We start from the raw sequence: 22,532 nt of genomic DNA on the forward strand, positions 1-22,532 counted from the left end.
CTGGGCCCTCTTTATAGCGGTAGTCAACTCATACCAGTTGGCCCTTGACAGATTACTTAGCTAAGGAGGCTGATAACGACAGTGAATACCATGCAGGCAGTGATCCCAGGAAGGACGCTGCAAGTAGAGTCTGCAAAACAAAGCACAGGATTTTATATTTTAAGAAATAAATCTATTCAGGGAAAAAAACACCACTCCCACCTCCAGCGTTTTGAAGTTTTATTGAGAACAGTGGTTAATACTGAGAAATTTTTCTGGGCATGACCAGTGATTTGCCATATCAGATGGCTTTGATTTGCCATATCAGATGGAACCGGGGTCTACTGTCACCTTAGAGGGTCACCTCCTTTAGACCTGTGTGATGCCAGCTGGTCAACTGGTGTACACAGTCTCAATCTCCCTTCTATTGTGAACCAGGCCAATTCCTTCTGTCTGCATTCCTAAAACCAGTTTGTCCTTTGAGGATAAATAATGACTCTGTATCCTCCCTCAGAAAATTCATACAAAATAGGTGAACTTTCTTTAGAAATGAAGGTATTTTATTAATTTCTCATCTTTAAGAACTGAGAAGATGGGACCAGGGGTTTAGCTCAGCAGTGTAAGTGCCTGCGTGGCAAATGCAAAGTCATGAGTTCAATTCCCAGTACCAACAGGAAAAAAAAAAAAAGGCCTTCTTATCTTTCTCTTCATCCTTCAGTTGCACCACCCCTCCCAAAAGAACTGAGACGATGGTAAAAAAATAATTTTTTTTTTTTGAGACAGGTCTCACTAGGCGCTCAGGCCAGCCTTGGGCTCACTTGTAGCCCAGGCTGGTCTCAAACTTTCAAGGATCTTCCTACCTCAGCCTCCCGAGTGCTGGGATTACAGGAGTGCGCCACCACACCCAGCTAAATTATGAAAAAATGTTTCAGCGTTTTGTTTTTATTTAGAAACAAGGCTGGTTTTACGAGTAGGTGGACGGGTGGGTGTTGATTTGAATGTCTCATAGGGTTCATTGCTGTATCTTCCCCACCCTCTACAGTATAAAAACCAAGTTGAAAAAGTCCCGAGGTTTACTGCCTAATATTCAACAATTAAATTGTGTACCTTTACCAACTTAAAGTTCATATGTCAAAGAAGCCCTCAAGACTCCTTTGAAAATGGAAATAACCCATACTAATAATTTTAAAATCATTTTGGCAAAAATTCTTACTACAACATACTAGACATTTAGTATCTAATCAAGAAGCCATCGTGGAGGGAGAGAGTTGTGGAGATAGAAGAGGAAAGAAAGGGCTGCTGATGAGACGGAGCAGGGCATGGTAAGCTTTTTGAGGTTCACTCTATGAATTATCTTAAATTATCTATAGGGCTTCACATTAGCTCAGTTCTGCATAAAACCCTTCCTTACACTTGACAGTCTGGAGCACATTCTAGGTGTGCTGTCACACAGCTGCATCCATTGGCTTTCCCTCAGATCGGTTGCGTGGTGGTTCAGTATTTTGCCTTGTTAGTCACAAACAAACTAGGTACCTACTGGGTGCATTGCTAAATATGATGAAGACAAAGAAACAGCAGCAAAACTTGCTACTTTTCCCCAATTTCATGAAATGCATTGGAATTGTAACTTTCAGAGCCATTTAGGATCCTGCTTTCTTGATGTCGATGGAGCCCTGCAAATTTGATAAAGTTTTAGTATTGCTAATGTCTGGCTAAACTCAAGGTTTTAAACCCCACTTTAACTGTGCTACAGCTCCAAACTAAAATAATAAAGCCATATTGTTTGAACTAACAATATTGGGAGGGCTTTTTAATAATAACAAAGTTATCTTCCTGGAGATGGGGATTTAATGGGGGGGGCTTATCACATGTAGAGTTCCATTTATTTTGCTTTATCAGTCGAAAGCAAGTTAGTGAAGAGAAAGAAGCTATTCGTGATATTATCCTTCGCAAGGAAAATTCTTTCCTGACCAACCAACATGGCAAAGATTCGGAATCAGAAGAAGAAGTTCCCTGTCGCCTGCCTGACCTTGAGAAAGATGACTTTGCTGCAAGGAGAGCAAGAATGAACCAAGCTAAGCCTATAGTGCCCTTGAGTCAACTCCTGTATGGGCCTTATCAAAGAAAAGATGCAGCGAAGTCAGATGGCCACAAACGGCTCTCAAAAGGAGTTTCAGGAAAGAAAAGTCTAGAACATAAAAGGTGTGCGCTGTGTGTGTCTATGAAAGAAAAAGCATAATTAGTCATGGGTCATTGGTATTGTAGTCCCCATTCCTCTCTTTTTTGCCCTAATTATGTGCACTGTATAGTGGTACATTTCAAAGTGAACCCCAGATAACCAATCTCTCTTAGACACTTAAATGCAGGTAGCAGAGAATAGAGTGCTCATGTCCAAAATAGGGTTGAATTTATCAAATAAACATTGAATTTCAGTGCGTGGATGTGCTCATCAGGGCACATCACCATATTGGGTGCTAGTTTCGTAGACTGGCACTCTTGGTCAGCCAGATATGTGTCTCTCTAGGGTGCTTCAGTCCATTCAAAGGATGGAGAAGGCATAGCTATCTTTCTGCTAGAAGCTCTTTTCTTTTGGAAGTTTTACATGTTAGAAGTGAGCAAAAAACGAAACTTGCTTTTTTTTTGTCTCACACATAAATTGTGGCCTGTGTTATGAGAGCTCAGGAGAATGATCAGCAATATCACCTGGACATATGACAATGGATGTTTCCTATCAAAACAAAACAACAAGTAAAATCTCCTCAAATGTGAAATAGATGTCTGTATCTCCTCCCATGGAACTTGTTTCAAACCAGTTTCCTTCTTCCAATTTTTTTCACATCAGACTGAGCATTCCCAATATGAAAATCCAAAGTTCAAAATGTCCAAAATCTAAAACATTTTGAGTACTGATATGACAACAAAACTCAAAAACTGCTACACCTGAGTTCATATAGTGGGTCACAGTAAAAAAATAAATGTATAGTAAGTACCTTCATGCTGTGTCTGTAGATGTATGGATGTGATCCAAAAATATGGAGAATATTTACTTTTTAAATTTATTATATTAAAAATACATTTCCATTACTTTTCCCTCAAAATACTCACCCTCACTTTGAACATAATGTCTCTATTATTCTTCCCACTTTCTGAAGCAGCTTTGGAAAGTCTCTTTCATTAGTATTTTTCATGGCTGCCTTGATGTACTGAATTGATTCAAAGTTTTACAGCCATCAAAACATTATTGTGTGCCCTAATCTGCTTTGTTCATTGAGTCTGGCACTATGTGACTTCTGGGTTTTCCTTAAAGTCAAAATAACTAGGAAAGGTAAATGTTTTGAATTGGGTCAGGACATGGACCCACGATAGGTCAACTAAAGACACTCATGAGAAAGGACGACAGAACTGCTTCTAAAAGTGGGTGAATGATGGGGCAAGTCAAAGCAAGGGAGAATATTTTGAGGAGGATTGTTTGCCTTTTATTGTAGTAAATTTTTAAAACTTGCACACTTATCATCTATTTTGATCACACCTGATATATGAAAAATAAATGAATTTTATATTTGGACTGAGATCTGATTCCCAAGATGTCTCATTATATAAATAAATGCAATATATTTCAAAAACCAAAAAAATCTGAAGTCCAAATCGCCTCTGTTCTGAAGCATTTAGATAAGAGATTCTTGACCTACGTACGTCAGAGTGGAAAAAAGAAAATTGTAGTGAGATGAATTTTATCAGTGATTTTTGTCCTAAATAGGCTGTCATTTGAGAAGTTTGCTTACTGAGCTTCATCCTGCAGAGTTTATCATACTTGAAGTTTTTCTCAAGCAAAATCAGTTAGAGCTAGCATTTTTGATTATGTATGTGCCCATCATTAGAGGTTCTTCAATTCATTGAATTGAGCATACTACTATCTTACCTATACTTTGTACATCTAAACAAGGTTCTTTGGGCAGAGTTATTGAGCACAGTAGAATAGCTCATACTTTTTTTAAGGAAGCACCAAATACAAACTCATGAAAGATACTTGGATGCAGAACAGGGATTAGAATAGAGAGAGTTTTTCACAGGACACATTGTAAGCTTTTGGCCTGTGCTACCCTTGCTGGCTTACCTCCCAACATACCATCCTGAGGGCCTTGCAGGAGGAATCAGTTGTTGCAGAGAGACAAAGACTTGGAAATTGCCAAGCATTTAGGCATACTGATGCAGATCTGCAATTTGAATTAGGAAAAGGACTAGATTTTATATCTACATTTTTTTTCCTTTTTTGCTCATGAAATTTTAATTTCTGGTATTCCCAGCTGCAGCTATCTGTTGTCTCGTCACTTTATGTCTAGGGATATAGTTGTGGGTCTGGAGCACACTGACTTTAGGCAGCATCAAAGAACTTATGAAACAAATAAACATCCTTCCCCCCAAACTTAAAGGAATACAAAATTCTGTGCCCTTCCTTTTGGAATGGGTGTACCAAATGCACCAATTCATGGCACTAACAAAAGAATAACTCTTGTTTTTGTGGATTAGGTGATATATTTTGGGGGAAAAATCAACCCTATTTATATATGGTCTTAAGATTCTTTTCTCTCAAGAATCAGCATATTAGAAATATAATATGGTAAAATGTTTATGCATATCAATGCCCAGTTTTGACATAAATTATATTTACTAGCTAATATTCATTTCTTAAGAAAATAATTGAAACTATCAGTTTGGCATCAATAAAAGTGAGTAATTACTAACACAAGAAACAAATGGATATTGACTGTAAATCCAAGGAAAGCATATATATACCCTTCTATGAATTTACAGTAGCCAACCCTGATATATGCTATGCAGCAGATACTGAGGCTGAATGTTGATATTCTCTGTTTAGCATTGACTTCAATATACTTTTAGTGGCTTTATGGTTGAGATGTTTCTTATGCAGAAAACATTCCAGCTCTCTCCAGAATAATCCTAGAATTTGGATCATGCAGAGCTCATTACTAGCATTTTATCAATGCAGTAAAAAACATTTCAAGGGGGCTAAGGGATTCAATCAGAAAACTTGAATTCATCACAGTAACTTGAATAGTGTGGGAATTGGGCATCATTACTGTCAAGCTGAAATCTCATTACCATTCTTAGTAGTCTTTGAGTGAGCCCTGGCTTCTTTTCCCAGACTAAACTAGAGACTGTCATCTGCTGGAAGAAACAGTATCACTCACTGCAGTGTTTAAGGGACAGTGTAGATAAAAGTAATCACAACTCTGATTGAGACCGTATTTTCGAGAAAGGGAAAGATGCTTCAGTGCATTTGCTCTGTCCTCAGCCTTTGAATTTCCATGCCTGACTTTCTGTTTGTTTGGTCCCCTTCCTTGAACCTGATTTCCTCGATGATGTGGGGACCGGGATCAAATTGACAGAAACCAGGGCCAAACAGAAGAGAAGTCAATAGTGACCTGTGTTATCCGAGCTCAGGAGAGTGAACCGGTGGAGGAGGGACTCAAGAAGGTGCCAGACCTGTACAAGGATGACCTGGCCCAGCGGAGAATTCAGGGCAGTGCTGCCCCTCATCGCGAGGCTCCGAGCTTCATCACTCTCTCTGCTATTACTGAAGCCGACTTGGAGACATGGGAGAGATTAAAAGTGTCAGAAAAGGCGAGGTGTGTCGTGTTTTTTTTGGTTTTCCTCCCAGCAGTGGTATTATTTAACATTTGATGGAATCAAATGCTGGTCCTCGTTTCATTTTAAATTTTGATGGGTTTGAAAAAGTACCTCCCAAAACACAGGGCTTCTGGAAACCAGCATATTCTGCATGAAAAGAAACTTATTAATACTGAAAATCAAAAGCTGCGTTAAAAGAAAACATCATCTTTAACCAGCTGGCTTACTATGAATGTTACTTTGCTTGTTGAACTTATTTGCTATAAGGAATTTAAATTTGGTTTGTAATTAATTTTAATTATTCCATTCTACATAAGATTTTCTTAAGATGTTGGCACTGGTTTCTGGAAAGCGATAGAGTAATCGTGGGTATGGCTCAGTGGTAGACCATGCTTAGAATACAGAAAGCCCTGGGCTCAATCTCTAGGAATAAAATGAGAGAAAGAGAGAGAAAAAGGCAAGAATGAAAACTATCTATGCAAGAGAATGATCTTTATTGGGATTGGTTAATGGAAAACAACTCTGTTCTAGCTGTAGGAGTATTTCTTATGTATATACTTTTATATTTTAAAACTCTCATTGCTTTGTACTAGAAATCTTTAGAACTTATTTCTGCTTCTGACTAGGGATGGAGATGCTCAGCACGTCTGTGCCCCTGAGCCTTCACCAGAAATCAATGCAGAAACTGCCCTCCGCGATGACTTTGCCACCCGCAAAGCCAGGGCCTATATGAAAGCTTCCTGCCCAAGGCAAAAGTTTGTGCACTTTGGGTCTGTGACAGAGATAGATCAGCAGAAGTGGAGGCGGCTCAGCATTGGCATGGCTGGGCCTAGGGAGGATGCAGAAGAAGTTGCCAGTCATGACAGCAAGATTCAAACTTACTCTGTGTCCCCTACCTCGGAGACTACTTCTGGCTTAAAGGAAGATCAAATCCTTAATTCACAAAATGACTCCAGGTATTTTATTTTTTTAACCAACCCTGTACCAGGATGTCTGCATGGGAGCTGCTGCTTCTAAAGGCTTTGGCCTTGCTGTGACTGGGAGTGTAGCTCCGTGGTGGAGTTTGTGCTTAGCAAGGCCCTGGGTTCAATCTCAGCATCTCAAACAAACCAAAACCTAAGAGTTCAATGAGTTGTGTTGCCTAAGCCCCTAAAGTTGATATAGTTTTAGCAGACTCCTCTGCCAGACAATAGGGAAGTCATGCTAGGGGATAAGCCTAGGGTAAGCAAGCATACCTATGAGGTTAAATGGCAAGCATCCATTTCTATTCTTTGGTCCTAAAAATCACTGCCTGGGGATGCCAATAATCTCCACAAATCACCCTTTCTCCCTCCACTGCAGTGAGTACTGCTTGATTAAAGATATTAATGATCTAGATGGAATGTTTTAATGATATTACTAGTGTTTCTTCTAAGGATATACTGATTTTAAAATCTGGTTTTTCTAGAACTTCCCTCTTTCCTATCCTATGGTTCTAAAATACCTGTCAGCATCATGGCTCAAATTTTAAACATCCAAGTAGAAACATTTAAAAAAATCTTTCCCCTCCCTTAAGTTGTTCAATTGCATAATAAATCTTGAGTGGAGAAAGATTTTTCTTTTAGAGATTTCTTTAAGTCAAATGGATGAATCACTGCCACTATTTGAGAAGTAACAGCTTGTAGGCCTGATACTAATTCAGCTGTGAAATGCTAAGCCCTTGGGGCGAGGTGGAGGTGGGGATCAGTTCTGTGTGCTGGTGTCTCTTCCCTTAAGTGGGTACAGGACATTTTTGAGATTTCTCACCTCCATGGTAGGAGCAAAGAGATTCTTCATGTGGGAGAAAATGCTCAGTCCTTTGACTATGAAATCCAAAGCAAATAATGGGTGGACCATGACATGTACAAAGGTTTCTTTGGTTCCAGATTGTGAGTGACACCATTGAGACTTAAACACAAGTGCTCCAGAAACACACAGAGCTTCAGAGCCCAGCAGGGTTCTGATGTAAGGAAATTCATGAGAAATACTCTCAGGAGCCCTTGATTGTTTTGGGGGCCATCACTGAGTCCCATGATGCCAGAGTCATTCTAAGTTTTCTGGACTTGGCTCAGGTCCCACCAGAGTGCATATTCTATTATTTTAATCTGATCATGTCACATTTATTTCCAAGCCCAAAGAAAGAGAGCAGCAGAACTCTCTCTCTGAATCTTTCAGTGCCAACACCCTTTGCTGTCTCCTTTCATAATCCTTTTTCTTCTTGTCTTTTGTCACTCATGCTACTTGGTTAGCAACACCCTCGTGAATTCTGGCTTAGATGCTCGCAAAAGGGTCTTGTGTCTGGCTCCTGTGCCAGAGTCCCTGGAGGAGCAGATCTACAGCTCGGACAAGGGCCCAAGGAGGCCAGAGCAAGGTGAGGAGCGGAGTCTCCTGCCTCCTCAGGAGGGAAGAGTAACAGGTGGGGCAGGCCTGTGATGAATTCTTCCTAGCAATAAATCTGTCCTCTTTGGCTTTAGTTACATCCAAACAGCTGACACAGGATGGCAAAGAAGAAACTGAAGGAGTTTCTCAAAGGAATTCTGTGATGCCACCAAAGGCAGAGAGATCAGAGGGACTCAGCCAGACCCTGTGAGCATCCTGCCTGCATTCTGTGGTGTGCTGTGTGTGGCCAGTGGGTTCACAAAAAGCAGCTTAGCATCCCAGTATGCACTCAGGGACTGGCACAGCCAAGAGTAAAGTCCTTTCCAGGAATGCCCAAGGTTAGAGGTCTGCTTATGTTGCTCACTGTAGGTAGAGGGCCTTTGCATGTGGCTGGGGACTGGCCAGATTTCATTCTCAGCAATCATAAAAAAAACAGAATGGGAGCCTTTACCGTTTGAGCACCAGCTGCATGAGAGAGCTTTACAGAATTTAAAAGGAGATTTCCTACCCAGCTGCTGTGTGTGCTTCTGCCTTCATGGATATTGGCTTCTCTGTCTTGATTGACATCAGTGAGTGACACTACTGAATACCTTTAGCAATAAGTGAATGACCTTTGACTGGCTGGACTAAATGTTGCCCTAGAGCATGTCCTCTGACTTCTGCATGGGAGTCTTCAGGAAAAGAAGAAAAGCCAGAGATGATGACAGCTCCTATCTGAAGTTGCAATGGACTGAATGACCAAAGAAAGTTAATTGATTTATGAAAAGATGACATGATGACCAGGAGATGTCCCCTGCTCTCATGGGATCCAACCCAAACCAGGGCCTTCCAGTTCCACTTGCAAAGCAACTAGAAGAATCCACCAAGCATCCACCCATGAATGGTCAGAGGTTGGAAGGTTATCCTGTGTGTGCCCTTGTGGCTTTGGTTCTCTGGTCAGAATCCTGGTACATTCTTTAAGTGTGTTGTTAATACATTATGGCGCATCAAAGCTACTTACCTGCTATTGCTAACAGAATTGAGTTCAAATGGTTTGGTCTGTCAAGTGGTTTGGTGTTTCTTTTTTGCATATAAGCAGGTGAGGAAAGCATATCTGAGTAGTGAATTTATCTGTTAAACATTCTTTCTGATTTTCATCTTGTGAGTAGAATAAATGTGAAACATTTATTTCTTCCTGGCTCACAGCGGAGTATGGGGTAAAAGGGTCAAACTGTCTTCTGGCCTACTTAATTTTACTCTGATTCCAGCCAAATGATGATTATCACTTATAAAATTCTTAATTCTATTTTTCAACAATAGCAAACACTCATTACCTTCTAGAGATAAGACTCGACGGAAGATGAAGAGTAAGGAAATAATCCTAGAGTTTGAGGTCCTATGTATTAAAGCCTCTATTGTCATTTAATGAGTGATATATTTTTGTTTAAACTGCATAGGGCAAAGGAGTGCGGGAGTTTCACATAATTACAGTTTACTGTAAAACAGGAAGCAGTGAGCTCTGCTTCTCAAAGAACCGAGATGACCATGGAGTGAGAGGGCAAAGAAACCATTAAGTGATCTCTAAAATTAAACCACCATCCTGGCCGTCTCTATCACCTGATCTTATCAGTGTTTTATTCTCTTCTGAATCATGACAATAGTAGAGTAGAATTTCATTACAGCCGTTTTTTAGGGAGCAGGGCTAGTACTCATGCTTTATTCAGCTGAGTGACTTAGAGCCTTTGCAGATCACACCCACTCGCCCAGCTCAGCTTTTCCCTGGATGCACAGCTAGGCTGAGTAATGTTTGCTCCATTTTACAAATAGGCAGCCTGGTATGAGAAACATTCAATGGCTGAATGGTCAGGGCTGGACAGTGCCAGAGGGACTGCAGGACAACCTGGTCATTCTCAGTCACTCACCTTCCAAATGTCCTGAGTCACTGGGCTGTTATGAGACAGATCAGGGTGTAAAGAAAGGGCTGGGGGTGCAGCTCAGTGGTAGAGAACTTGCCTAACATGTGCAATCCCCAGCACCGCAGTTCAGTCCCCAGCACTACAAAAAGGAAACTGAATACATCCTGGGTACATTCTTCCTCCTCCTCCCCCTCCCCCTCCCCCTCTCCCTCCCTCTCCTCCCCCACCTCCTCCTCCTCCCCCTCCCCCCTCCCCTCCCCCCCTCCCCTCCCCCTCCTCCTCTTCCTTCTCCTCCTCTCCTCTCCTCTTCCACTTTTCCTTCTTCTTCACTTTCCTCACATAATCTTTGAGGATAAGAATTTCTGTGTGCATTTTGCAATCAGAAAACCAAGACCAAGACCAACATTCAAACCACTTGAGTGGAAAACCACTCTCCCCATCCAGCTCATTGTCCCCACAAGTTAGAGGAAGCATGAAACCCAATGAAATCTCTGACAGCTCCATCTATCCCTGTGTTTATGATTCTGAGAGTCCTCTCAATATTCAAATGGGAATGAGTAGTTAGTGTGAGCTCAAGGAGATGCAGTCAGATTAGCTCTAACCTGCTTTGTGATTGAGCCAGCATATATGTTGGGCACTCGTGTTTCCCTCTCAACAGTATTTACTGAGTAATCATTGTGTACCAATCATGGCTGGCTGCTGGGAGATGATGAGCAGTAAAATTCTTCTCCCCACTCACTTCTAATAACGTAATGCTGGTTCACATTATAGAATTGTATTGTCAATTGTATTGTCAACTAATTATTGATTCTGAAGTTCTTTGTGCTGAAAGTTACATAAATGTAACCAATATTATGCACAGATTTTGCCCTTTGTCATTCTAAATACTACCACCTTCAAAATTAAACTGTGGGGCTGGGGATTTAAGCACCTGCCTTGCAAGCACACAGTCGTGGATTCAATCCCTGGTACAAAAAAAAAAAAAAAAAAAAAAAAAAAACCAAAATTCCTTTTCTCTACTGCCTTCTCCTCCCCTTTCTCTTGTCCTCCTTGTTCTTCCTCCTCTGCTTCCTCTTATCCTTCTCCTCCTTTTTCTTTTCCTTCTCTATCTTCTTGTCCTCCATCTTCCTTCTCTTCCTGCTCTTCTCCCGCTCCTTCCTCCATTCTTCTTCCCCCTCCTCCTCTTCCTGTTTTCCTCCTCCTCCTCCTCCTCCTTCCACCTTTCCCTCTCCTCCTGCTCCTCCTTCTGTCTTCCTCCTCTTCACTCTCTGATAGGATGCTTGTGCCAACCATGACAGTTTCGTATCCCATAGATTATTTACAAACTGACTTTGTATTTTACAAATCTTATTAGTGATTTTTTTTTTGGTGTAACTTGCCTTTACTTTTTGGTTTTCTGTAGGACAATTGAGAAAGCCACTTGAAGTTCAACCTCTAATTATCTTCCCCTTACCAGCAAAAAGGCAATTCTTCTTAAATGTATGCCGTATTAGAGCTAAGAGATTAGTCTAAGAGGAAACTCTTTTAAGTCTGTAGTTGCATCCCAGTGAAGATGGCTTATCCTTAGTGGCTGTGCTTTCTTTCCAATTTCCAGAGCGTCCTGTAAGTATTCACCAAATGCTTATTGGGGTCCTCCTCTTCTGGTCACCATCCAAGGAACCCAAACAGAAAAATTTCTGCCCCACAAGATTTACATTTAAATTTAAACCTTTGTTTGCTAAGAGATTTGTTAAAATGCTGTTAGAAACAATTGAATACCTGTATATATTAGGTGTCCATTTTAGCCAACTGCTGCCAAACACAAATGCATGAATTTGTGTAAAAACAATTTAAATTCAAATATATCCTACAAGCAACAACATAACTGAACTTCACAAACAAATTGTGCTAAAGAAGCCAAAGCCATGAATCATTTTATATAGGATAAAATACTCCATATTAATCTATGTATTTGCTTAGTTGGTGATAATTCATCAAGATGGCTACATAGTATGTACATTTTCTGTATGTATGTTATACTTTAATGAAATGCTAATAAACTAAATAAAGACACACAAACCCGTAGCTGTTAACAAATTACTTCTCCATTAACCACCCTTAGGAATATTTTCTCTGCTATGTTCCAAAGATAGTTTAGGAAACACTGTACTTGAATAAATACATGCTAATATATGTATTTGTTGACTTGGGACTATGTGTCCCATCTTCAGAACTGATATTTCTCATGCACTCTCTCTTGGTATGGAAGAATATACTTTTCACCCACTCCACTGTGTTGGTGTTTTTAGAACATTGAAAATGTCTGAAACTATCCCTGGAGAAACATAATGAGTCTTATACTGCCAGAGCATAAGTAAAACATTTACAGACTTTTCCCTTGTCTTGTTTTTGGCCATTTCAACAGAAATTTTTGGATTTTTCTTGGACATGCCTATCTTTACTGTGAGTGAAATCATTATCAATAACTGTAGATGATTGTAGAATGCTTGAGAGAGAGAGAGTTTGTATGCATCTATGCACATTCTGGGGTGTTTTCTCTATGATTATGAGAAAAGAACTTCATAAATTATTGTTTTTCCTATAAACTACTATGATGCTGAGCATGGGGACCAGGTAATGTTTTGCTGACAACTCCATGATGTAATTTACTGAAAACTGGAAGCAGGACATATTTTATTTACCGCAATAAATCTTTGTCCACTACCAGAATACAGAAGTGAGAAACCTATTAGGGTATAGGTAAAGATTGTTCCTTAAAATTCACCTTTGCTAAAGAAGTACTTATTTGCCAGAGTTGCTGGTTTCGTTTTATTTATTTTTCGTTTGTTTGTTTTTGTTTGGGTTTGTTGTTGTTTTTGATACTGGGACTCAAACTCAGGGCCATGCTTGCCAGGCAAGACTGTGCCACTGAGCTACATCCCCACCCTCAGTGTTGCTTTTTTAAAAATGTGCTTAAAATATACCCTTGCACTGTAATGTTTTAATCAGAAACATTTAGACTTAATGCACCACAGATGATAACAACCTTACAAATCTAAATTATCAGAAGAATATAAAAGATTGAAAAAACCTTCAGTTGTTCAAGTTGTGGAATATCACTCAGGTCTGGTTTTGATTAAGGCTACCAGTTTTCTAGGAATTGTGGTTTTTGTCAAATGCATGCAGAAGGCACTGAATGAGGCTCTGGCTAGAGCTCTGGTTTGCTTTCAGAAAACTTCAGAAATACTCTTTGATGTCACTTGTGCAAATGCATTAGCACATCAGGGCTAGGGTCAGGGGGGGTGTGCTTTTATGTGGGGTGTCCATTACAGCCTGTTACTACCAAACATGAAGGCATGCGCAGTTTAACTCTCTGTGAATGAACATAATACACACTTGGTGTTTTATATTGAGTCTCTAAACGTTGCAGGTTACACCTAAGCCTTTCTGAACAGATTCTCTGTGGGTTACATGAGATTATTTTCATTTCTCTTCTGGGCTTTAATACAAATTTCATATCCATTAGAACTATCAAGAGTTTTCTTTGATTTTCAGCGGCTAATGAATGTTGCTAATTATATGACACTTCTCTTCCAGTATGGTCGATGAGAAGGTTTGACACACGTGTATTTTGCCCAGCGTTTTTCATTTCCAGCATGATTACAGCATCAATTTTCTGTCTTTCCAGTCCTCTAATTTTGTATTTGGTCTTGTAGATACGGTCCGAGAACTCCTGTGTCAGATGACGCAGAGTAAGTGGTCTTGTATTCCTAGGGTTACATTAATTACTAGCCTAAACTGCATGCTTCCCGTACTCACCACTAATTGAAATGCAGCTGATACCTCTGCGAGCTGACTAGCTAGCTGACTTGTGCAGCAAAGCACTTGAACTTGGAATGCAGAACATATGTTCTGTGCAGGGAAAATGAATGAAAAAGTAACTTAAGCGTGAGTCTAATATGCAGCTGCTGCTTCAAATTTAACATTTGCTTCTCATAGACCAGGCATGTTAAAGCTGTTCTCGTTATGGTTTGGACATCGGTACCCCTTCTGAATGACAGAATTATTAAAAGGGTATTTAGAGCTGTGCATTTAATTCTTGATATCTTGAGGCTTAGAGTTAACAATGAAGTAGTCATTGCTGTAGTCACATTTCTTTTCAAACTAAAAAAATAAATCTTAAGCCACTAATTATGGATTCAGAAGCCCAAGTTCCTCCTAGGTTTGAATCATGTAAACTGTGGGATGCTTCAGACCAAAACACTGGGGTTTTGTTCAAGTTTCTTGGCATAGCAAGGGGTCAAGGATGTAAAACATGACTTGAGCTTCCTCTCCTGGCTGCTTGCTATTCACTTCTCTTGGAGATTTACTCTCTGCTTTGCACTCATATTCAAATTTGAGAAGAATCCACACCTCTCATTTGTGACTACATTAAATGTGCCTCAAAAACAGATTTCCCAAGTGCACATCATTCTGCAACTGACATACAAACAAAAAAGTTTTCTTTGCAGAATGCTAGCCTTCTCAGATTTGAGTAATGTATGTTTTAAGAAACTAGATTAGTAATTAACCCCCAATTCAGTAGCTGAGCTTGATATCTCTCCTCTCTGCAAAAGGGTTTTGCGTCCTAGTGCAGGAGAGGGGAGCTAAGCCATTGGGAGAATAAACATTAGATTTATTTTTTCCTGTTTTCTATGTTTCAGCCATAGTTTTGAGGTCATAGAATGAGGTACTTACTTAAAAAGGGTGTAGAACCTACAAATATTATTTTCACTGATGACTTGAAATTAGACCCTCCAAAATTAAGCATTTTCATATTGTGCTTTTTCCATGCTATGTTCAAGATGGCAGTTTCCTTGGGTCTCTTGGCCCTATGCAGTCTGGCTCCTTTGCCAAGTTCCAGTGGGCGATCTCTGACTGTTAGTTATCCACACATGGAGTGCGCACATCTCAAAACCAAATCCAGCCTGAGTTTGACTGACTGCTCTGAGCTAAGTAGTCTGTTAAGCTGAGCCCTCGTTATTACTTTTAAAATCTGCAGTGGCAATATTTAACATTCACTGAGAGGAGAATTGTAGGAGATTGGTAGGCAAAACACTACTTTGATTTGGGGAGCAAAAACATTTTGATAGAATGGATTTATTCTTCATCAGTGCAAAGCTGCCATGCAATTTGACTAAAATAGATCTTTGAGAAACCCTAGAGGGTGGAAAAAAGGAAGCTACAGTAAAGAACTTTCAGATTTTGCATGCACATGGAAACGAAACTTTACCACAGAAAATACATATTTTTAAAATTGGGAGACTCCCTTCTCTCCCAAGTTTACAAAATCCAGCCCCATGGACCAAGAAGAATTAAAGGAACTTCTTTCCCAGAGACCTTATCTGGGAATATCCAAAGTACCCAGTTTCCTTCTTGGAGTAGATACAACTTATATAAAGCCACAAGGGGAGCAGAATGAAAAGCTGATATCTGGGGGTAATTTATTAAATAGAAATATGTGTGCTATTTTTAGTTTATTTCCCCATTCTCTTCCTTTTTCAAAATCTTTAAAGGCAATTTTTGTCACTGGCTATATTTATTAATAATTGACACATTCTTCAAATATAGTCCAATCAAAAAAAGATGTGCCCTTGAAGGAGAATATAGGTCAGGGAGCAGACCTACCACACAGGCAGAAATTTCCGTTCCCAGCCAACCAAAAATGTCCCTGTAGATTTCGTTTCACCTTCTTGCCCTTTCCTGACTTGCGCATTCTTCAGTCAACATTTTCACTACTAAAGAGTCTGCACCTTGGGACAGTGAGAGGCCATTTTGTTATGAATTCTCTTTCCTTACAGTCGGCCCAGAAACAATGTCCTTTGAGGAAATTTGATCTCCATCCCTCAAAAATGGCAGCCTAGTCCCAAGCGAATCCTAAGCTCTGGTCCCAGCAGCTCAGAGTCATAGGCATGGTGCTGAGAAGCATGGGGTTTAGTCTCTATAACTGTAGACTATTCTAGAAACTGACTTTGTAGGGTCTCCCCTCTCCTCACCCCATCCTTGGACCCATGCTTCTTCATTTGAGAGGCTGAGTCCAACCTCTGAACTAGGGGGCATTTTTAAACAGTGATTCAGCTCATTTTCTATCAAGGATTGTCAATTCTGAACTTTCTCAGTTCCTTATTTTTGAGAGGACAGACATCACATAGTTTTGTTGTTTCTTTTTCAGCCAATTTGCTGATATTTCTATTTTTTAAAAAATTGGGGGAAAATGGTACTTCCTGGTAGAGGAGAGGGCAAACAAGTTTTTCTTTTTAACCAGCATTTGGCCTTATTTGGGCTGAGGTAGTCAGAGCTTCACAGGGGAGCCAGGCTGGAACACAGGCCACAGAAAGGCAATTCTGAGGGCTTGCCCCTGGCTCTCTCAGCCTTTTTAAGAGAGAGCCAAATCCTGGATCTTGGAGAAGACTGCCATTCGCACCTCTGGATTCCAGAAGAAGACCTGGCTCTGTGGCTCATTACTGTGGCCTCAACCAGAATGTTGGTCTTTAGGAACTGTAGAGGCAAGGTTGCAGGAAAAGATTGCTTCTGCTCCTGCAATCTGCCTGCTACTTCCTGGATTATATAAGGATTTTATAATCCCAGTAGCTCAGAGCTACTTGGTGGCTCAAAAAGGTTCCCATCTTCTAAGGTCTTAGCAGAGATTGTAAATTGCCTAAAAACTTAACTGACTGGATTGGATATTTGAAAGGTAAGATTTTGTTTTTCTCTTTTAATTATGAGAGGAGGGGTGGAATGAATTTTGATCTCTTTCAGGAAGGTCTGCTTAAGTGGGCATGAGTTTTATTTTTCTATCCACCCCTATAAATTCCTAAGTCTTTCTTAAACAACATTAATAAATAATATTAAATAGGTGAGAAATCACAGCCCTTCTTCCCTTTGGAGGTCCACAGTTTATTTTTGTTGGAAGGCACAGCTGCTGAAGTCAACACTACCCACTGAGTAGGTGGTGGCAGTTTCTTTTGGTGCCAGTAGAAGGCTCAGATAAAAATCCATCTGCACAATTGGATTGTTAGAATGCTCTTGGGAAAGAGAGGCTACACAGACAACCTTTGAATTTTAGTTCTCTTAAGTCAGCCTTAAACTATCCAACATCTGGAGGGAGGGGAGATGTACGACCATCCATGCTGATTTGCCCTGAGTGGGTTGCAGTGAGGGTGGCAGACATTGCTCGGGGCATCGCGGTCTCGGTGCAGAGCACTGTCCTCCAGAGAACCCACTGCATCCAGCCTCACGGCTGCTGCTGCTGCTGCTCATTGTCTGGCCGCGGAGCACCACATGCAGACATCACTGGGGATGTCTGAAATTAGTTGCTGTCCAAGCGCATGGCTTTCCTTTTTCTCTGTGTTCAGCTGGCTTCAGAAATAGATTGTATCTGCTTTCTGTACCAGGTGGCTAACAGTAAACTTTTCAAAGATCTCCATTTCTTGAGTTTCAGACTGTGTAACCCACTTGGCCCAGAGATAGTAGGAAAAAAGAAAAGCGGAGAGGGTTAGGGACGGGAGGGAGGGTGGGAGAAAGGGACAGAGAAAAGGGAGAACGAAGAAAAGAAGGAGAAGACTTTCCTTTGGTTTCTGTCCTTATGTGCATGTTGCTGTATCCGCTTTTGCTATTAACAGAGGTCCATGGAGGCATCTCTGGTCTCACCACTTAATAAGCGCCTCTGGAATATTAATTGTATGCACAACCTAAGAGCTTTCTTTTAAATTTGCTTTCCTTATCTTTTTTCTTTTAAAAGAATCAATTCAGAGATATCTTGACAAAAATAAATTAAAATGATACATGTTAAGTCATAGATTATATACTGCTTTTCGTATTTTGTTCTTTATTTTAAATATAAAATGCCTTATATTCTTGATTCCAAGATACCTTCAAAGATATTATCAACTGCTGACAGTTTTACAGGAAATAAAAAGGAATAATTGCATCAAACATACACACCATCCATCCTATGGTTCAATATACTTCATTAGTTATTGGATGCACCTAAAACTAAAGAACAAAACACGAAACAATAGGTGTCTTAAGCCTGAGGCCATATGCTGGAAAATTAGAGAAATTGCCTTCCTTCATGTAGGAAGCACTGAAGCCACTTCTTTTTACAAAGAAACATTTGCTGCAATAAAGTTCCACTTCATGGAACACTGCCCGCCTCCACGAATTCTCCCCCAAGCTCTCTACCTTTTAGTTCTCACTTTTAAATGCATTTGTATATGAGAGGAGCCCAGGACTTTGAGTGCCGTTCCGATTTCTTTGGCACCGATATGTAAAGGGTCTCGGTGCAGAGCTGTTTCTGAAGACAAAGGCACCCTTGGCTTCTGCAGCAACAGGCCCGGGCTGCAGGAGGAGGGAGGGAGGCAGCTTCCCGCGCGATGGCGCCCCCAGGCGGCGGAGCGCGCTCAGAACAGGGACGGGCGCTGATCGCTGGCTTTTTGTTTTTGCTCTGGGCGCTCAGGAGCACGAGTATGTTTGACATGCGGTGCGAGGAGGAGGCCGCGGTCCTGCCGCACAGCAGGGCCCGTCAGGAGCAGCTGCAGCTGATAAATAACCAGCTGAGGGAAGAGGACGACAAGTGGCAAGATGTGAGTTTCGGCCAAGGCCGCGCGGGAGTGGGAGGAGACTCCTAGCCCCAACACCAGCCCAGTGGGTGAACCTGCAGTTGTGCCCTTGGGGAAGGGAGCCCCTAGAGGGTCCCCAGCTGCACCTTGGTGAAGGTGATAGCAGCAACGTGAGGGTGGCCAGGAGTGACAGGGATGTTCAGTGGGCCGGTGCCCTTCCCAAGTGGATTGTATGGACTGGAGAAATTATTATGCCTATGTCTTGTACCCAGGCAATACAATAACTATTATTATTCTCTTATTATTTTATTATGCAATTTTGTTTTAGCTTTTTACATAAAATTTGGGGGGGGGGAATCAGCTACTAACCCCCCCCCAAAAAAGACTTGGCCACAAGAAGTGGGAGGCAGGCAATTGGAATGGGTCACAGAAGGAAGGATGGGCTGTCTTTTGTGATTCTGTGTTTGAGGAAGAAGATGATGGTGGATGGTGGTGGTGACAGCACAGTAGCTGCCATTCCTGAAGGTGTGCTTGTATTGCACGCTGTTCTGAGTGCTTTGCTTGTGATCATTCACCGTGCAGTACCCAGTGCAGTAGCACCTGTTACCATGCCTGATGCCAACCATGAATCCCAATCCAGCCAAGTCACTTGCCCAAAGTCACACAGCTAGTGACTGGGGGAGAGAGGATTTGAACCAGGAAAGTAGAGTAAAAGAGGCTCCTGGGGGCTTTGAGGTTATTGTGTGCTGAGAGCAAAGCGTTAACCCTGGGATATAGTTTGAAGTTAGGGGTGTGAGGTGGCAAATCGTTTTATCTAATTCTCACAAAGCACTCTGAGGCAGCTATTGTGAACCTGACACTACATTAGTCAAAATAGTTGACTTCTCCAAAGTCAGTACAATGCAGTAGTAGCAAGTGTGTCTACAGTATACTGAGCACTTACTCTGCACCTGGCACCTACGTGACAATCACATTTAAACCTAAAAACTTACTAACAGAAGGGCCATTATCATTTCCATTTTAGAAATGAGGACTCTGAGGAACAGAGAGACTAAGAAACACCTTTGAGTTCCCAGCACATGGAAAGACAGTGCATGGATATTTCCCATGGCTGCAATCTCAGCCATCTGACCTCAGAATCCTCACCGACTACCATTATGCTATAACTACCTGTAGAATCTGGGGTGAGGTTGTTTTAAAGATCACATGAGTAATCCATATAGAATTAGTGACTCTATAAAACCTGAGATTTTTTCTGCTTTTACTTCTAAGAGGAAACTGTGTAAATTTCTCTCTGCCATTCTATCATTAGCAAATCTGCTTATATTGCAGAGGTCATAAAAGGAGAAAATAAAGTTTCCTACAATTGCCTTGCATAACAATTCTCTAAAATTTAGCAAATTACAATGAAATTTGAGTGCATGTTTCATGTTTCCATAGTTTTTTTTTTTTTAATGCTGCCCTGCTATGGCTTGTGTGGGTAATATTTGAGTATTTCTTGCCGTTGAGGCATCCTCATGCCAAGCAGAGTTATTCTGGATTGATGGCATCATAGCTCCTAAACCATAGAAACAGAAGGACATTCTATCTCCTCTCCTCCAGGATCTGGCTCGTTGGAAGAGTCGGAGAAGAAGTGCTTCTCAAGACTTAATCAAGAAAGAAGAAGAAAGGAAAAAAATGGAGAAGTTATTGGCTGGAGAAGATGGGAGAAGTGAACGAAGAAAAAGCATCAAAACCTACAGAGAAATTGTTCAAGAAAAGTGGGTTCTTTCCGTTGTTTTTAATGTACAGTATCTAGATGTGCTTTTCTTTTAAAATGTTGCTTACCACAGAAACTCTGATCCCAGTACCTTACTCTCTGGGTTTAACTCTTCCTTGGTTCCCACCGCGGTCTTCTTTGCAGTTATGTGACTGATGTCCTTATCAATGCTCCTCATCTCATGCCCCATCCTCTAGGGAGCGCAGAGAGAGAGAATTGCATGAGGCATACAAGAATGCACGGTCCCAGGAGGAGGCAGAGGGGATCCTTCAGCAGTACATCGAGAGATTCACCATCAGTGAGGCCGTTCTTGAGCGCTTGGAGATGCCAAAAATTCTGGAAAGAAGCCATTCAACAGAGCCAAACTTATCCTCCTTCCTGAGCGACCCCAGCCCCATGAAGTATCTACGGCAACAATCACTGCCTCCACCCAAATTCACTGCCACTGTTGAAACCACCATTGCCCGTGCCAGTGGTGGGGATACCAGCATGTCAGCAGGCAGTGGGTCTCCAAGCAAAACTGTGACTCCCAAAGCAGTACCCATGCTGACCCCCAAGCCTTACTCCCAACCCAAAAACTCTCAAGAGGTTCTGAAGACCTTTAAGGTAGGACGGGTTAAGAGTAGGACCAAAACTGAACTCTAGGTGGTCGGTGAAAAGAAGCACCCTGGTTCAAAGAAATGCAATTATTTTTAACAAAACAAAAAGTCAAATGTGTTACCATTTATCATTGCTAATGTGGGAGATTTTGTCTGTAAATGAAGGGTGGACAATTCTGGGTTACTATTCTAAAGGTTGTTGGCTCCCAGGGAAATAGATAGTTGAGTCATCTCCATAGCAAGGTCTGTTTTCTACTTTGACAGAATGGCCTGGTCTCTGTACAGTGGTGGGAAGAAACCCTAATTCAGTGACACCCGAGTATCTTCAGTGATCTGGAGATACGAGATTCCTCAACACAAACTTTTTAAGTACTTTTGCTTTAAATAGAAATATGTACAGCTACCGATCTTTTAGAAAGAGATTGACATCATATCCAGAAAGATGTTACAATTGGAAAAAAAATACAAGGAACACTTGAGAACATGGAATGTCCTTGTGCCTCAGATGAGGACCAAGGTTTTTTCTTAAGTGGAAACAGACTGGCTTGTTTTACCAGTGAATAGGTAAAAATAATGTTCCAGAGCCAAAGAACCTTTGACAGTCAAACATCTTTTTCCATCCTCAGATTCCAGTATTTTCCCTCCTATAGTGAGGAAACACTCACCCTTTGTCTCAAGCTCTTTTGATTTCAAAGAAAATCAGTTTTCATTGTCCTTGCAGACCACAGGCATTATAATAGAAGACAGAGATAGAATCCACCTTTTTAGGGGATGTGGCAGTTATGACTGTTAAGATGTCTATGGAGCTCAGCTAGTTGAGCAGTATGATGTCGTGCATCTTCCTTAGTGAATTTCACAATCAAACAATTTCTGACTTTTGCTTAAAGAATTCTGAACTGATTTTAAAAACCTGGGTCTTAAGCTTTGACAGGATTGGAACAATGTTCCAACTGTCTCATCTGGATTGAAGTGACATGTTTGTCCTTTCAAGGAAGGGGCTGTCTTCTCTCTCCTCTGGTATCAGGAATCGAACTCAGGAACTGTACTGCCAAGCTACATCCCCGGTGGGGCTGTGTCTTTACTTATCACAGCTTTATCCTAACAACCTGGCATTGGTGCCAAAGACATGGTAGGCATTGCATTTAGTGAAAAAAAAATTAAGTTTTCCCGAGATGATCTATGAACTATGCAGATCATGCACACACATATACACACATCTAAAGTGCTCAGTGGTCCACCTGGGTATTTGTCCACTCTCTTTTACTTGGGTCCCATATCAATGAGTGACATTCCACCAAGGAAATATTCTATGTTGAGGTGGCCCTGAACAGTATTAGAAGGTACCTTTATTTAACTGAGGTTCTGATCAGATCGTTTAGATACACACTTCCCTTCCTCTGTGTAAAGAGTGCAGTGCGATCATTTGTAAAGAAGAGTTACGATAAATGACTTTATGATAAAACTTAGACTCAGGAAACCTCTGTCCTTCTCCATAGGTGCTAGATGGTGTAGGGGCCTCAGGAGACCTTTGGAGGGAGGGGAGATGGTGGTAGCTTGAGTCGAGGTCTTAAAAGCTGGAGTTCCCTCTCGGCTAGTGAGTGCCTCTTAGACTCAACACTGACTTGGTGGCTGTTGCTTCTACTGACAGCCTACAGCTCCATCACTGAGTGGGTCA

General features: G+C 41.1%; 1 protein-coding gene across 24 annotated transcripts in view; it reads left to right on the forward strand.

Moving 5' to 3' along the window:
- Limch1 (LIM and calponin homology domains 1) overlaps positions 1-22,532 on the forward strand; it is a 327,840-nt gene that overhangs the window by 255,592 nt on the left and 49,716 nt on the right. For 9 of the 24 annotated variants that reach the window (XM_063240658.1, XM_013154288.3, XM_063240659.1 and 6 more), the window contains 9 exons: positions 1,879-2,181; positions 5,388-5,627; positions 6,255-6,584; positions 7,896-8,017; positions 8,121-8,232; positions 13,616-13,651; positions 18,397-18,523; positions 20,102-20,259; positions 20,456-20,864. In XM_063240658.1, the coding sequence (XP_063096728.1) occupies positions 1,879-2,181; positions 5,388-5,627; positions 6,255-6,584; positions 7,896-8,017; positions 8,121-8,232; positions 13,616-13,651; positions 18,397-18,523; positions 20,102-20,259; positions 20,456-20,864 (1,837 nt within the window). The remainder of the gene's footprint in view (positions 1-1,878; positions 2,182-5,387; positions 5,628-6,254; positions 6,585-7,895; positions 8,018-8,120; positions 8,233-13,615; positions 13,652-18,396; positions 18,524-20,101; positions 20,260-20,455; positions 20,865-22,532) is intronic. The other 15 variants (XM_063240666.1, XM_063240668.1, XM_013154295.3 and 12 more) reach the window with 3 other exon arrangements.

The sequence above is a fragment of the Cavia porcellus genome, unplaced genomic scaffold, assembly GCF_034190915.1.
Source record: "Cavia porcellus strain 051 isolate PalLab524CR breed Dunkin Hartley unplaced genomic scaffold, mCavPor4.1 scaffold_30, whole genome shotgun sequence".
Classification (NCBI taxonomy): domain Eukaryota; kingdom Metazoa; phylum Chordata; class Mammalia; order Rodentia; family Caviidae; genus Cavia; species Cavia porcellus.